Raw genomic sequence first — 15,794 nt, forward strand, 5'->3', positions numbered from 1 at the left:
TAAACTAGTTCCCTGCCACCGGCATCCCTATCCCCAGATCAAAATGAAAAGTCAAACATCTCGACGGGGAAGGCGAGTATAGGTTTCGCGAGACAGCTGGATATCACGAAAGCGAATGAGACGCTTATCATGTCGAAACGCAACACATGCGATGAACTCTTCGCAACGGGAGCGTATCTAACTGATAATATAGAGACGTGCATAGTGTAGACTCTACGAAGAACATTCTTTGCGAACGTAATGCCGGATTCATCGAGTTGGCGTTGCAAGCATATACCGTTTCTTGTATTACCAACTCGATGAGTTCAGGATTACGTTCGCAGTGCTCGATTGGATGCCAAGGAGATGTCCTGACCGGTATGGTACCTAGGTATATGGGCGCATCGCCGTCTGAGAAAATCTCATGAAGTTGAGTATGCTAGACTACGAAAGATGCCTTCGAAAGATGCCTTCGAAAGATGCCTTCGAATCAAAAACTCTGTAGTCCTTAATGCTTCTTCGCGTCCTTCTCTTTCTTCTTCTCCGCGATGAGCGCATTCAGCCTGAGAAAGGACGTGAACCCTTCAACGAGACACGTACCCACCCACTTCCACCAGACCGCATCAAGGAATGTGCATCCGTGTCTTGCAAGCTTCCTCGACATGATGATGGCTTCGATTATGTGGATAGGTACCGTGATGGCCCAAACCGTAAAGCCGATTCGAGCGACGAAGCTCGCGAAGCCAGGCACAAGATACAACACGGTGTCGTAGAGAAGCGATCCAGGCTGCCAGTTTGCCGGCCGCGGTAGCAAGAGCAGGGCAAGCACACATTGCGTAAAATTCCACAGATGAGCAGGACGCACGTACGCAGGCACGAACTTCGTGATGGCGATGTCGCTTCGGCCCAGGGTCTGGAGAGCGTCTTTATCCATTTGAACAAGCCGCTCGCGAGCCTCGCGCATGGCCTTCATCGGTGGGTCGAAGGCGATGACAGCTTGTTGCCCACCACAGCTCAAGACCATCTGGTTCAGATCAATGTCGACCATCTGCGCCGAGCGACTCTGCATCATGGACTTGGAAGCGTACGCTTCGGCATACCGGCGTATCTATGGTCAACATTAGGGCTGGAACTCGAATTCGACATCAATGGTGCTTGAAGTGGGTGGCGCGTACGGAGTCGTGGTGGTCTGCATTCATGTGCTTGATGATCCGCTGCTTTGCGGCTGCATCTGCAGCTTCTGGGGATGTCATGCTGGAATGGTAGTATGCTGGTGTCCAATTGACTGGTTGCTCTCGTTGAGCTCCGAAGGAGGTGCGTATGGAAATGCAGTCGTAACGATACCCGCCAGACCGGCGCAATTCGGGCCGGCCATCGGGGAAGATCTGGTGCGCCCCGCGATTGCGTCTTCCCAACGATCGCTAGCACAACGCTCATGATATAGAATTTATCGCGGGATTCTTTCGACGCTGCGCTACCTCAGATCTATTGTGCACGCTATGAAGACGCGTTCCCATTTCCACGCCAGCACTAAACGGTCTCCCGCACCCTGTGGGTAAACGTTCCGCCAGACCACTGATCGAGGCCTCGCCCGTGCCACAGCATGTCCCAAAGCGTCGATGTCAAGCGCATTCAGCTGACGCGTTGCTCGATGCATCGCTGTTGGGCTTGGTGCGCGCGCCAATGACGAGCAAGCGAGACCAGAGGCACACGAGCTCGCAGCGCATCGGGTTGAGCGGAACAGCTAGACTGTCGCAAGCACGATTTCAGATCTAAAATAATCAGGTTGGCAGCGCGCAGGGATGGGGTCAAGTTTTGGGACGCTGGCGGTGGGGTGGATGTGGGTGCCACATGGTGCGTCAGACTGCATGACGGGTGGCTCGAGTGCGGCAGGGGTAGCAGGTACCTTGAAGCTCCAAACCGGTTCCTGTTCCCAGGCCGCTTTTCTCTTATTAACGAATTGCGCCGCGGCTCTGGACTCGCAACAATTTCCGAAGCACCTTCAGCTCGTCACGCACCACCCGTCTAACTACTTCCCACCCACCCAAAGACCATCCAATCAGCACCATGGCGGACACAGTTGAAGAGACCAAGCAGTCTGTCTCCGGAGAGGGAAACGCGGATGCCAACGCCTCGGTAGGCGCAAAGGGCAGTGCGGAATCATCGAGTAAGAAAACCGAAAGGAAGACGCCGAAGAAGCTGGGCGGAAAGAAGCCTCAACAGCAGCCCACTCCTGACGCCACTCCTGCCCCCGAAAGCGATGGCGAAGGGAAAGCTGAGCAAGAGGACGCAGAATCCAAGAAGCAAACCAACGGCGGCGACGCTGACAACGAATCCGACGAACCCCAACAAGAGAAGTCAAAGTCGCAATCGAGACGCCGCCAGTCGCGTGGCCGTGGCCGACGGGGCGCAGACTCCGGTGCCGAGTCTGATGCGCGATCCGACGTGTCCCAATCTGGAGGCCGTCGCAACCGCCAGCGCCAAAAGAAGGGCGGCAAGGGCGGAGGTCCGCTAGACGACATCACCGAGAACGTCCCTGGAGGCGATGCCGTTGGTGGAGCCGGCGAAATGGTCCAAAACACTGCTGGTAACGCCGTCAACCAAGTTGGCGACACCGCTGGCAAGGCTCTCGGAGGTCTCACTGGCGGCGGCGGCGGTGAAGAGGAGGGTGGAAAGGACGGAGGTGAGCAGCTGAGGCTGCGCCTGGAACTCAACCTCGACATTGAGATCCAGTTGAAGGCCAAGATCCACGGTGATCTCACGCTTGGATTGCTGTAAGTCAAGCCTGCAGTCATTCATCACTGAAGCCAAATGCTAACTTTGCGCAGTAACTAGAAGACGGCCGAGGATGAATGCACGAAACGCATCGATTGTTATATTGGGAGATCATAATGGCGTTTGGTTTGGAGTTTTGCATGTAGTGTTACGATACGTATTGCAGTATAATACGACACAATGAACAACTTGCACCACCATTCATTGCTCAATCATCGCGCTGGCATACTGATGGTGTGATTATCTCTGTAATCCCATCCGACTTCGTCATGATCATCGCAGCGTCAGGGGATTTCTCTACTAGGCGTGTTATTACCAGGCCCTGTAATAATACCCCAGTAACCGAGAGCGCATGCGACGTCAACTCATTGACCATGGAGTAAGGTATCCGAGCCTGAGTCTAAACTTGACAACTATTATGCCCAGGATCGAGTATTGCACAGCCGTTGCCCGCGAGATCAACGGTCCGCGTTAAGCGATCGGCGGGCGGACTAGCCACTCGGGTGGGCGCGAGACTGGTTATGCTTCGCCATCGCTGCGCGCGTCGTCAGCATGTGTGCAAATGTCGGGCGACTTGCAAAGACGCGCGCAGATGCATCGTCTTGACATACGTCACGCAGCGGCTGTCAACCCGATTGGGACAGCAATGGCTGGTGTCGCTCGATGTGGGCCTGACGTCATCCGTAGCGAGCCTGAAACGGTGAGACGGTACGACGGATGAAAAGACAGGGGTGCAGGCTGGCGGCGGCGGCGTCCTTGCTTTGGGGGCTACAGAGGACCAGGCCGTTGCGAGTAATCTTGTTTTTGGAGTGGAGCTGCCCGTACCAGTCGTGGCGTGCGTAGGCGTGTAGTAGCTCCGCTTGCTGCTCGACCTTGCTGACTTCACATCTTGCTCGCATCTATCGCCGTTACCTCGACACCTCTGCGCAACTCTTCACCTCCTTCACGCAGACAATCCCCATCTAGAACAGCCTCCTCCAACCGCCCGAGGCCTTGCATGATAGCAAGGATACCCGACGACATGGCCGACAAGGACTCCGACTATGAGAACCAGCCGCACGAGCGGTCGACGATGCAGCAGGAGAAGGCTGTGAACAAGGCCAAGCAGGACAAGCGCGAGGCGGGCCTACAATCCGCCCGGTCGCGCTCCTCGTCGCGCCGCGCCCGCCGCAACCGCATCGAAGAAGACAAGAAGAACGGCAAATACATGCACACGACGTCGCTAGAAGCCCTCGAGGAAGCCGACGCAAACGGCGATCTCCAGAAGATGGGCATGTTCGAGCGTATCGGCCCGGACAGCACATCCATGGACGGGCCCGTCACATACGCCCGCGCCATGCGAGGCGAGATCCCCATGCGCGGCACCGACCCCAACCAGCCCTACCGCATGGAGCCGCAGCAAAAGGGCAGCGAGCTCAAGGACCAGGACGGCCTGAAGCTGACGCTCGAGGCGAATCTGGAGATTGAGATTGAACTCAAAGCGAGTATCCGCGGCGATTTGACTTTGAGCTTGTAGTAAGTCGACCCCTGCCTTCGCCCTTTCGCTTACATCGAGCCTATACATGACTGTACGAGCGAGCGAAGGCGACGAAGTGTCTTTAGAAGATGAGCATGGACGAGTGCTAATTGGCATCACGCAGCCAATAACACAACTATCGTTGCCCTCTTCCTTCGAATGACATCGTTCGCGTTCGCGTTCGCGCTCGCCGTGCAGTCCAGGCCTCGACCACCACCCCTCCTATCCCTCCCTCCCCCTCGTCTTTTCTTCTTCGCCAGCGTCCTGGCGAGACACGTAGTAACTGAACTTAACAGCGAATAGTGCTTGATGGATGTTGCATTCCCCCTCGTTCCACGACCGTCACGAACCCGCCCCGCAGCCGGCGCCGACCGCGAACAACGGGGCAGCGTTATATGGGGATACATGTTTGAGCGTTTAGGAGTTACACTGGTTGCTTTGTAGGGGCTCGGATAGCATGCGACAATAAAAGAATCGATAATGACCACCCGTTTTGTTAGCCAGGCGGTCGTGTTCAATGCTGTGCATACTTTGGTACCGAATGCAGGCTGCGCGGTGTCGCTCCGAGCAGCTTGTCAGCGCCTGCAGCTTGCAGCTGCGCAGCGCCATACTGCATGTTGCGACAGACTGACATGCGCAGGGCAGACGCTCGAATGAATATCTCAAGGCCGACAAACCTGATAACCGGTAGATTTGCCATTGCGCTGGCCGCGAGAGGGCTTCCTGTACCCTTGTAGCATACGTAAAATCAGGGTTAGGGTTTGCTATGCCTCTCCACACTGAACTGTTTGGTAACGAGAGCCACAATGGCGAGGGTCTCGTATGCGCGCAACCCGCAATATTGCGCGACTGACAGCTTCACACCCCATCTCATATACGTACTGACAACTCAACCCCACCTCATACGAGCAGCCTCCTCCAGCAATCAGTCCTGCATCTCGGCAATAAGCGTGCTCTCCCCTTTTCCGATACCGAGTTCGCCGACGACAAGAATGGGTGCGTTCAGCGCTTTCGTTACCCGCCGAATGGATCCCGAGGCCGCAGAGAATAGCGGCCTGCGGAGGTGGCGCAGACGTGCGAATACGGTCGCAGGAGGTAAGTTCGTTTCGTCTGGCAAGGCTTGGAAGGGCAGTGATGCTGACACGGCATCGCGCAAAGGTCAGGACGGCCACGATGTCAAGGTTTCTTGGGCTAGGCGTGCGGCGAAGGGTCTCTGGCAGCGTGTCCACAACCGTGATGGTCGAGCAAAGGATACTGAGGCGACTGCGGCCGCGTTGAGACTCGAGTCGGACAACAACCTTCCTATGGGGGTGAGAACACAGTTGCTGATCTCTGCTCCTGTGGCTTTCCATTCCGATGACACTACGGAGGGTTCTATTCGCGATAACAACGCGGTTGCGATTGATTCCGGAGGTGCATCAGTACCAGCACATCATGCGCATGGACAGCAGCATCTTGCGGTCGAATCGTCCTCTTTCACAGCCGACACTGTCTCCTCCTCAAGGACCATCACTGCCACCCAATTTGGAAGCCCACTGACACGCTTTCCTCATCATACACATGCGCGCAGTCCCACACCTGACTCGATCCCGGCTTCCACAAGCCCCCGTATCTCGGAGATCTCTACCACCATCGAGTCGCCCTCGGCTTCTGATCTATCCGTTGACCCCTACCGCGAGCTCATCAATAGCATCGACCGATTTCAATTCGCTCTTCTCGTGGACTCCAGCACCATTGACAACATTTGCGGCGACGTACGAGATGTGCTTGAGATAACTAGCAACAACTTGCTGACCGTCGGATGCGACCTCCAAAGGCTTCTGGTCATCTGGCGCAAGATCACCGGCAACGCAGCGAACGTTGCTTTGCTTGAGACGCTAGACCCATGGGCCGTTGTGAGTAAGAAGCACGTCGCAAAAGCCTGTATAGACATGAAGAAAGGACTTCAGTCCTATCGCGACTGGGTGGACATCGTGGCTCGCAACAAGATGATAGCCCAATCTCAAAACGCGATCAGTCATGAGTGGTGCGCAGCCTTGAACCACAAGATGAAAGCGCTCGATGTGCTCGAAACGCTGGACTTTGACGATGTTGCTGCTCAGGTAGAGCTTGTCATGAGGAAGTACATGGGTGCTGAGGAGGAAGTCGCGACTCTAAGTGGACCAACTGCACCTGCCAGCATGACTAACACCTCGCTGCCTAGCGCTATCTCCAGTTGCGGCACTTCGCCTGCACTGAGCAAGCGTCTATTCACCACACTAGCGCGACCGCGATGTGGTTCGACCACCCCGCAAGCATGCTCTCCACCAACGTCGCGATACCCACATTTGTGCCAGTCGCCTACGCCATCACTCCCGCCAGCCTCGGTGCAATACGGGAGCCAGCCTACTCCGGCCTTAGGGAACGCCCCGTGTCATGTCCAGCCTGCAACAGCTAGCTTGAGGTCGACTGCGTCTACCGCAACTGCGCCCGGCTATGCCCGGCCGACGAAAGCAAGCCTGGGATGGTGCCAATCGACAGCCAGCAACAGCATGACTGCATCCAGAGTCGCGTCAGCATCCCAGTCGCACCTTCCGGCTTCTGCAACTCACGGTCTGCGGGCGACTCGGATACAACTCCAGAGAACCCCAAACGACGAGCACAGAGGCCCTTCACCTGATCTCGAACACGCTCCGCCCATCCCAACCAAGTCCATCAAGAGACTGATACCTAGAGCGTCCTCTCCGTTGCCCGCTCACCTACGCTCGGACTCAGCCACGTCTCTATCGCTGAACGACGTAGCCAGTACTCGGCGTAGTACCTGCTCTTCAATCTATACCAACAGCAGGCTTCCAGTGAAAGCCAATGGCACGAGCAATCCAGGTTTCCTTCGACCTGCCATAGCTGATGCGCAGACCGAGCATCACGCGAACACGCCCCGCGTTCCTACACCGCGACCTGTGTGCGACAAGCTCGCCGTCGGCGTTGCTCACGTTCGGGATCCCAGCAGCACCACGCATGATATGGCGGTCAGAATGGATGAGATACGCGCGAAGATGAGTCGGATGACGGCCGACATGAAGGCAAGGAAGCTGGAAAGAGAGAAGAACGCCTCGACACAAGATGAACAGACGAAAGCTAGAGATGATGCGCACGCCCAGGAAGGCTAATGAGGATAGAGATACATCAGACACCGGACGTCATTATGGGCAGCGAACACCAATGAAGTGAACGTCTCCGCGCCTACCAATTTCGCGTCCCATTCACCGATCGCGCCCCGGCGTCCCCGGTGTCCCCGCAACCGATCATCAATATGTGAATAACATACCAGTCTCGCCGATCTCAAGTATTGAGTTTGCAGGACGCGGGAAGGTGTGATGTCTCAGAGTCGCCAGATCTCACAATAGCTATACTGATCTTGGCTCACACAAGAGCCTTACACTGTGTTGTGAAAGCATGCTGATCATCTTCATCAATGCAGCCAGCATCAAGGCGCTCCCTATTCGACGGACTTCACATAGCACGTTAGCTCTTTTCCACGTCGTCTTCACACGCGTCTCGATCTCACGGCCCGTTCCCCTGCTGTACCTCGTCGCACGAAACCCAGCGTGGTGGCGCGCCCACTGCGACCTATGAGATCGCAACTCTAGGCTGCTGTACCCGCAGTGTGACTTTGCTTTCCCGTCATACTGGACCCAAGATGGCTGACCATCTCGGACCACCCGACCGCCACGCGTTCCAACCCTCACAGCTGGGTCGCCAAGAGATGGCCTTCCCGAGATGATCTGCAACAACCGCCTCATCGTGGTCATAGCCGGACTAGCGAAGCCTCGAATCACTGGCAGGGGCCTTCGGTGGTGTCGATACATTAGCGGCCTGAGTCTGGGCTCGATTACGCACGCTGCAGCAACTCAACAATTCACCGTCACATCACTATTGGCCTCAACTGGTATGATCAGATGTTATTCATGATATACGAGACTATGCCAAGACGTCAGTGTCGCTCCTCATGAACAGCAGCGTTCACACTGACCGCTACTCGCAAAGCAATCCGCGTCCCTGTTCAACGTCTCTTGTCCAAAGACCCATTCGAGGTGCGACGATAACGAAACGTCCACACCACTGACGGATGCCCGCTTGGCGAGTATGCAGGGTTCGTAGCACGATATGCAGCTCAATTCCGAGATCACCGACAATACGCTTCAAGGCGCGCGGCATCGATAAAAGATTTCAAGAACCTACAAGCACTTAAAGAAACCTTGGAACACTTCGACTTCAAGGTATAGGCCAATCAGAGTGTCTGAGAGTAACGTGGCATTCCTCCAGCAAGACCAACCCTCAACATGCCTCTCCAGAAGCCTCACCCTCAGGTGCAATCGCTCAGAGCTCAGCGCCAAACCAAGCCAGAAAGCTCACAGGAAAGACGGCGCACTCTTCATAGCATCAGTGAACTCAACGTGACTGACGTTGCGACGCCTGAGTTTTGTGCCTTCGCCGCTGCGATACAGACCCCGCCGCGAGACCGGGAACGCGCCATCAAAGCCGGAAGGGATGCTGAAACGACTATCAAACAACCAACTCGATACCGACACTTGTCGAGCTCGCAAAGCTCTAAAGCCGAAGCTGCGGGTCCTGCATCGCTGTCACATTCCACAGTAAGCCACCAAGAACGGTACGAACAGAGCCTTCATGGCAGAGGGATGAACGTGGAGGAGGAAGGCTGGAACGCCCGACGAGACCGTTCAGGCTTCCATCACAGAGGGGCAGTAACATCTCAGGAACGTCGCCGCCAGTCCCTGCAACACATCCCGCAAGACGGAAGTTATCCCAGGATGGAAAGGAACTCAGTGCGCTCTGCCTCGCAGTCCAACCTTCGATCATACTCCAGTCATCCTCAGTTACTCGCCAATGGCTATTCAATGAGCGGTTTCTTATCTTCCTCGTCGTCAAGCGGCACTCTTGACCGCCGATCCAGCGTCGGAACCATGAACAGCCAGTCATGTACCTGGTCGCATAGTCTCGAGGCTAGCGATGTGTACACAAGTGCTGGATCCTCCAATCGCGCCGCACAAGGAACGAACTCTGACTCGTTCGATAAACCGTTCAACACAGCTGAACTTCCACTGACACCCGTCGCTTTGCCATCGAGGCTGACATATCGCCAAATAACCACCGCGGCCCACGAGAACCGCCCGCGACCAAACTCAGCAGGCCCGATGCAGCTGGAACTGACTGCACCTTCGGCATCGCTGCCTACCCAGCGCATTGCTCATGTTGAAACGTCACGGCAGAACCGGAGACGCAGCATATCTCGCTCCGCTCAGCAGCAACACGAAGGCGAAATGCGAAGAGCGCGTTCGGAGTCATTTGCTGCACTCACAGCTGCGCAATCGGGGTCGTGCGGCCAGCAGCGTACATCGTATTCGCGCCTCAGCCCTTCACCAATTGAAGACGCTCTGTCCCAGCATACGCACCGCTCATCCCTCCATCGTCATGCGCAGCCGGGTACATATCACGGGCCTCCGCCGCAGAACGTTTCGACGCCCCCGCTGGCTCGCCACCCCGACATGGCTGTGGCCGCACACCGAAGTAGCCCTGGAGTCGGACAGCGCACGGTACCGACACGCGAAAGCCTGTCGCAGTGGAACTCGGAACGCGAAGAAGCCAAGATGGGCCTTGGTGACATGCGTCGCGCAGACATGAAGGAGAGGGTGCGACGCGCGAACGAGTTGGAGCTGGAGAAAGAACAGGAGCTATTACACTTGGAGAAGAAAGCCAGTGGTGTTGCGCAAGATAACGCGCGAGGCTGCTTCGGCGCAATACTACGCCTACTCGCATTTGGTTCAAAATGATAGTGACTTTAGTCCTGCATAGTCGAGCACGCTGCTCTTGCGTAAACGGATGTTGTCTTAGAGAGTGAATTGAAATAGGTAACAGAAGAAGCGCCTAGCCTTTTAGTGTTAGTGTTACGCGTATTAGCCTTACTATAGTTAGAAACCTAAATAAAGTCTATTTAGGTTATATAGTTTATACACGTAACTCTATACCTAACTTTATTTAAGGTAAACTTAAATAAAGTTTTTTTAGTAAGTAGTTCTAAGTTTAGTAGTATAAAAGTTTTATAAAGATTAGATAATTAAACTATATAAAGATAATAAAGTTATTTTAGTATTATAGTAAAGTGTTAATATAAAGTAAAGTAATAAAATATAATTAGTAACTCTATATAGTAATTTTAATATAGATATATTTTGTAAATACTTTATACTTACTATATATTATAATAGTTTAGTTTCTTAGGTATTAGGCCTATATTAGTCTAATAACCTATAGTATTTATATTTAATCTCTAAGTACTTCTTCTAAGCCTTACTATAATAATATTATAATTTAATATACTATTAACTATCTAATTTCTATAAAACTCTTATATATTATTATAGTTAATAGAACTATATAGTACTCTAGTATAATAGACTAGTTACTTCTTTATAGATTTTATAATATATTATACTATATCTCTAAACTCTTTATTATTATCTAGCGCTACTAGTATCTATAGTATCTTTTCTAAAACTTTTACTATATCTAAATAGATAGTAATCTCTAGCTCTAAGAATACTTCTAGTATTAGTATTTTCTCTACTCTATTCTTTTTTAAGTCTACTACTATATTAGTTATATATAGTGCTAATTAGTTCTAGTTCTAGTTCTATACTATACTATTCTAATAGATATTTAGATTTACTCTCTTTAGTTCTTTCTCTTTTAGCTAGTTATAGTAACTTTTATACTTAACTAGTAGTACTAACCTTTATAAAAGTAGTCTATTTAATATTTCTAGCTTTTTCTAGAATAACTTATAAGTTAATCTAAATACTTATATCTATTTACTTAACTTTAATAATAAGCTTTCTAATAGTAAAGTTAATACTACTACTATCTATTACTATAAAAACTTTATTAACTCTATAATAGTCTCTAAGTCTAAGAGTAGAAAAAGTATTATATTTAGTAATCTTTTTAATATTACTAAGAACTATAGTAAAGCTAGTAATAAGAATATTATCTAATACTATTTTAATTAGCTATATTATAGCTCTTTCTCTAGTATACTTATATATATTTATAGTAGTAGCTTCTATATTTCTAAAACTACTACTACTATTAACTAGTAGTATACTTAGAGCTTTTTTTCTTTTTTTACTAATTTTTATTAATTTATATTAACTTCTATTTCTAGAAAAGAAGCTTATCTATAAGTATAAGTTTATTAGTAGTAGTAACTATAGTAGTAATAATAGTAGTAGTAATAATAATACTAGTAGCGCTAATTTTAGTAGTATTAACTTTAGTAGTATTAATCTTAGTAGTATTAATTCTAGTAGCGCTAATCTCTATAATAGTAATAAAAATATATATTTTAATAATACTTACTAGCTATAATAATATAAAGTTACTAGCTTTATATAGTCTAAAGCTAACTAAACTAAAAGTAAGTACTCTATTAGTATTAGATACGTAGACTTTAAGTTAAAGTCTACTATAAGTAGTTTATACTACTTTAGTTTTTAGTGCTTACTTAGGTTAAAGTCTATAAGATTCTCTAGATAATATCTTAATTAAAGTTCTAAACTTTAATCTTCTTATAGATATTCTATAACTACTAATTCTTTTAACTTTATATAAAGTAAATATACTTCTATATAAGTAATAATATACTTATATATTTTATATAATTCTAACTATAAAGTAAAATATCTACTAGTTTATAGTTAGAGTATACGTAGGTACTAAGAACTATTTACTTCTTATCTAGATATAAAACTTTTACTATCTAACTCTAATATTAAACTTTACTATTTAAACTAAATATAAAACCTTTCTACTTTTATATAATATATATCTTTAGTATCTATATCTAACGTAAACCTATTATATTTATTTAAGTAATAAAATCTTTATCTTAAATTTTAATATATCTAAGTATAAATCTATTATAAAATTTATTACTTTAGTCTTCTATTTTATATATATAATAAGTAGACTAGAGTTTATAATAAAATATAATATATTATATATATATAATAGTAGTATATTATATAAAACGTATATTAGAATAGATAGATTTAGTTTATATTAGATTATTTTATATATAAAAGTTCTTATAGAAGGTAGAAAATATACTAGAATATAATAGCTATATATATAGAAGAAAGTCTATATTATATAAGTATAATATATATTATAGAATAAAGTTATTATCTTTCTATTCTAGCTATTATATACTAAAGCTTATTAATTATTCTCTACTTTACTATTAATAGTAAGTATACTATTAGTATCTAAATTAGCGTAGTTAACTTTAGTAGTATTATTAGTATTAATAATAGTTCTATAGCTTTAAGTAATCTTATAGAGTATACTTTTACTTACTTTAATATAACTATAGAGTTAAGCTACTTCTACTTTAGCTATATTAATCTTATCTAAGGCTTTAGCTATCTTTAGTCTTTCTATTATAATATTACTCTATAGCGCTACTACTATCTTCTTTAAGTAGACTATTTCTATTTAAGTATAATATAACTTTTTTTATTCTATATATAGCTTTTCTACTAAACCTTTTACGCGCTTAAACTCTACTTTAATTTCTATAGAAATATACTTAGTAAGAGGCCTAGAGAGTTAGGTCTACTATAAACAAAAAAGACCTTTCTAGTTACCCTCTTAAATAGATTTCTACTACTACTATAATTACTTACCTATATGCCTAGTACTAAAAGAATTGTAATTAAAATTGCATTACTTCTACCTCTTTAGAATTTACTATCTACGTACTATTACTTTATTATGCGTAATATAGTAGTGTAGCTACTGCGCGTCTACGCGCTTTATACGTACTAATTCTAAAGTAGATTATCTCTAATACTCTAACAAACTAAACGTTTAGCTTATAGATAAAGCTACTATTATTATTATATAGCAAAGTGTGTAGTACTAAAAGAATTATAATTAAAATTGTATTACTTTTATGTCTTTAGAAATTAGACTCTATATACTCTTATAGTGTTATACACCTTATAGTAGTCTAACTACTACGCGCCTATGCGCTTTATATACACTAATTCTAAAGCAAGTTATATCTAATACTCTCTACTTATACACTTTGCGTCTTCTTCTACTTTATATACTTCTTACCTTATACGCTCTCTTACCTTTTACGCTCTCTTACCTTTTACGCTCTCTTACCTTTTACGCTCTCTTACTTTTTACGCTCTTTTATCTTCTATACTCTCTTACCTTCTACACTCTCTTACCTTCTACCTTCTCTTATATACTCTCTTTTACCTTCTCTCTTACTTTATCTTACTTTATCTTACTTTTTAGATAACACTAGCGTGTCTTATAGGCTATTACTTATACTTTAGTATCTCTATCTTTTCTTCTTTCTTCTCTTTACCTTACTATTTATTAAGCATATAGTAAGTTAATTATAAGACTAAAGATTATTTTAGACTCTAATACTAATATATAGCTAAATTACTAGTAGTTAGAAGTCTAATAATATTAGACTTTACTACATTAAACTAACTACTTTCTACTAAAGCAGAAATAATAGTAGAAATATTACATCTACTAGACCTAGGCGATAAGCGTTCTTATATAAAGGTAATTACTATTACTAAGAATATAATCTGCCTATATTATTCTAAGAAAGAACCTAATAATCTAAATAATCTACGCTATCTTGCCTATTGTATTTATAAACTCTCTCTAGAACTCTAGAATAGTATATATAAGTTTTACCTTCTAACTAAACTAGACACTTAAGTAGTGCTAGAGCTATTACTACCTAATAATTACTCTCTTAGCTTAGAAATTATTAATAAGAAAACAGTTATATACTCTATATAGAAGTTAGATCTTACGCTACGTTGCATGTTGCTATAGATCTACTTAGAATTTAAGTATATTTTTAAGTAGTAACTTCTTAAATAGTATCTATTATTTATATAGATAGCACTAAGCTATAGAGATAGAGAATTAGAACCTACTTGTCCGCAAAACTGTTTCTTCTGCACTCTAGCCTCTTTACCTAATTATAGAAGTAGTAAATTCTCTCTAATTCTATAAGCTAGAACTATAACTAGTCTACTTCTGCTAGTAGCTATAGAGATGTTACTACTTTAGAATAGTTACTACGCTACAGACTTTGCTCTTAATCTTAACAAAGCAACCTATCTAGCGCGCCTAGTTCTCTTATCTTTAGTTCTAGAATAGGTCTTACTAGAGAATAAGATTAAATACAACTTCTATAAACTAAAGCTCTCTATCTATCTCTTTCTTTATTACGCAATAATATGCCTTTTACTTAATAGAAAAGTTATAGTGTACGTAGTACTACTACTCTTAGATAATATAGATAGATACATAACTCTAAACTTTATATATAATATGCGCTATTTTGCTAATAATAGAATTATAGAGGTAGAGATTTGTATTTAGGCTAAGATTTTAGAGCTTAAGAAAGAAGAATAGGTTTAGTTCTTTACGAATAATAGTAGAAAGGTTATATAGGTTTTCTAAGCAGCCTATAGAGTAATGTAGAGAGATAAGTATAAGTATAAAGCTTCTTAAGCCTTAAATACTACTATATAGTATCTAAGAATAGCTTAGTATATAGGCCTATAAAAAGATTGTTTTTACCTTACTAGCATTAAATTCTATAGTTAGAAATATACTCTAATCTAAAAGACCTATATATATACCTTATACGTAATAAGTAAGCTTTTAATATAAGTGTTATAAATTAGATTAGTAGTAAATGTATAGAGCGTACATACACACTACCTTTCTATATCTCTAACTAAAAGCTTATACTATAAAGATTCTAATAGAGCATTCTAAGCAATCTAATAGATATAACTAATAACGTTATTAGCGCTAGACCTTTACAAGTAATTATCTAACTAAACAAAAAAAAGTCTACGTACCTAATAACTCTTATAGCACCTAGAAACGCTCTATAAGGTAGACGTAAACTATTATAATAAACGTTAACACAAATTAAAACTCTAAACTATACCTATAGAATTATAACTAATTATAGCGTAACCTATACTTACTTAGTAGAGAGGCAACTAAAAAAGCTATTTTAGTAGTACCTATACGCGTTCTAAATACTACCTAACTATTACCTACTAATATATTACGCTGCGTAACGCTACTTCTAAAAAAGTCTTTTTTAGGTTTATTATAATACACTTTAATACTAACTTACATCTTAACTATAATTATATTTAAGAAATATATATATAGTAAAGAGCTAACCTATAAGTAATAAAAATTTAATTATATAACTAAATATATTATAATAAGAATCTTTTTCTTTAGTATTAAACACGCTATACTATACAAAGTATAGTAAGAAGGCAACCTAAAAAGACTTTTTAGGTTGCCTAGTAACTTAGTTCTTATTCTACTAACGTAGTGTAGAATAATTGCGCTAGCAGCATACGCTACCTTCTAAATATATTATAAT

General features: G+C 44.6%; 4 protein-coding genes across 4 annotated transcripts; 3 read left to right on the plus strand and 1 right to left on the minus strand.

Annotated features, from left to right (window-relative positions):
• Nucleotides 1–487: 487 nt before the first annotated feature.
• On the minus strand, nucleotides 488–1,027 carry J4E87_002114 (uncharacterized protein; the record flags this gene model as incomplete). The annotated part of the gene is made up of 1 exon (XM_049373753.1): nucleotides 488–1,027. One exon carries the CDS (start codon nucleotides 1,025–1,027, stop codon nucleotides 488–490), a length of 540 nt encoding a protein of 179 aa, XP_049237123.1.
• Nucleotides 1,028–2,046: 1,019 nt separating this feature from the next.
• J4E87_002115 (uncharacterized protein) lies at nucleotides 2,047–2,757 on the plus strand (the record flags this gene model as incomplete). The annotated part of the gene is made up of 1 exon (XM_049373754.1): nucleotides 2,047–2,757. The coding sequence occupies one exon, from the start codon at nucleotides 2,047–2,049 to the stop codon at nucleotides 2,755–2,757; it is 711 nt and encodes a 236-aa protein (XP_049237124.1).
• Nucleotides 2,758–3,775: 1,018 nt separating this feature from the next.
• Nucleotides 3,776–4,270, plus strand: J4E87_002116 (uncharacterized protein; the record flags this gene model as incomplete). Its single annotated transcript, XM_049373755.1, has 1 exon — nucleotides 3,776–4,270. One exon carries the CDS (start codon nucleotides 3,776–3,778, stop codon nucleotides 4,268–4,270), a length of 495 nt encoding a protein of 164 aa, XP_049237125.1.
• A 992-nt stretch (nucleotides 4,271–5,262) lies between these two features.
• Nucleotides 5,263–6,508, plus strand: J4E87_002117 (uncharacterized protein; the record flags this gene model as incomplete). The annotated part of the gene is made up of 2 exons (XM_049373756.1): nucleotides 5,263–6,427; nucleotides 6,486–6,508. The coding sequence occupies 2 exons, from the start codon at nucleotides 5,263–5,265 to the stop codon at nucleotides 6,506–6,508; spliced, it is 1,188 nt and encodes a 395-aa protein (XP_049237126.1).
• Nucleotides 6,509–15,794: the final 9,286 nt, after the last annotated feature.

The sequence above is a fragment of the Alternaria ethzedia genome (assembly GCF_023757985.1).
Source record: "Alternaria ethzedia strain BMP 0044 chromosome Unknown scaffold_3, whole genome shotgun sequence".
NCBI lineage: Eukaryota > Fungi > Ascomycota > Dothideomycetes > Pleosporales > Pleosporaceae > Alternaria > Alternaria ethzedia.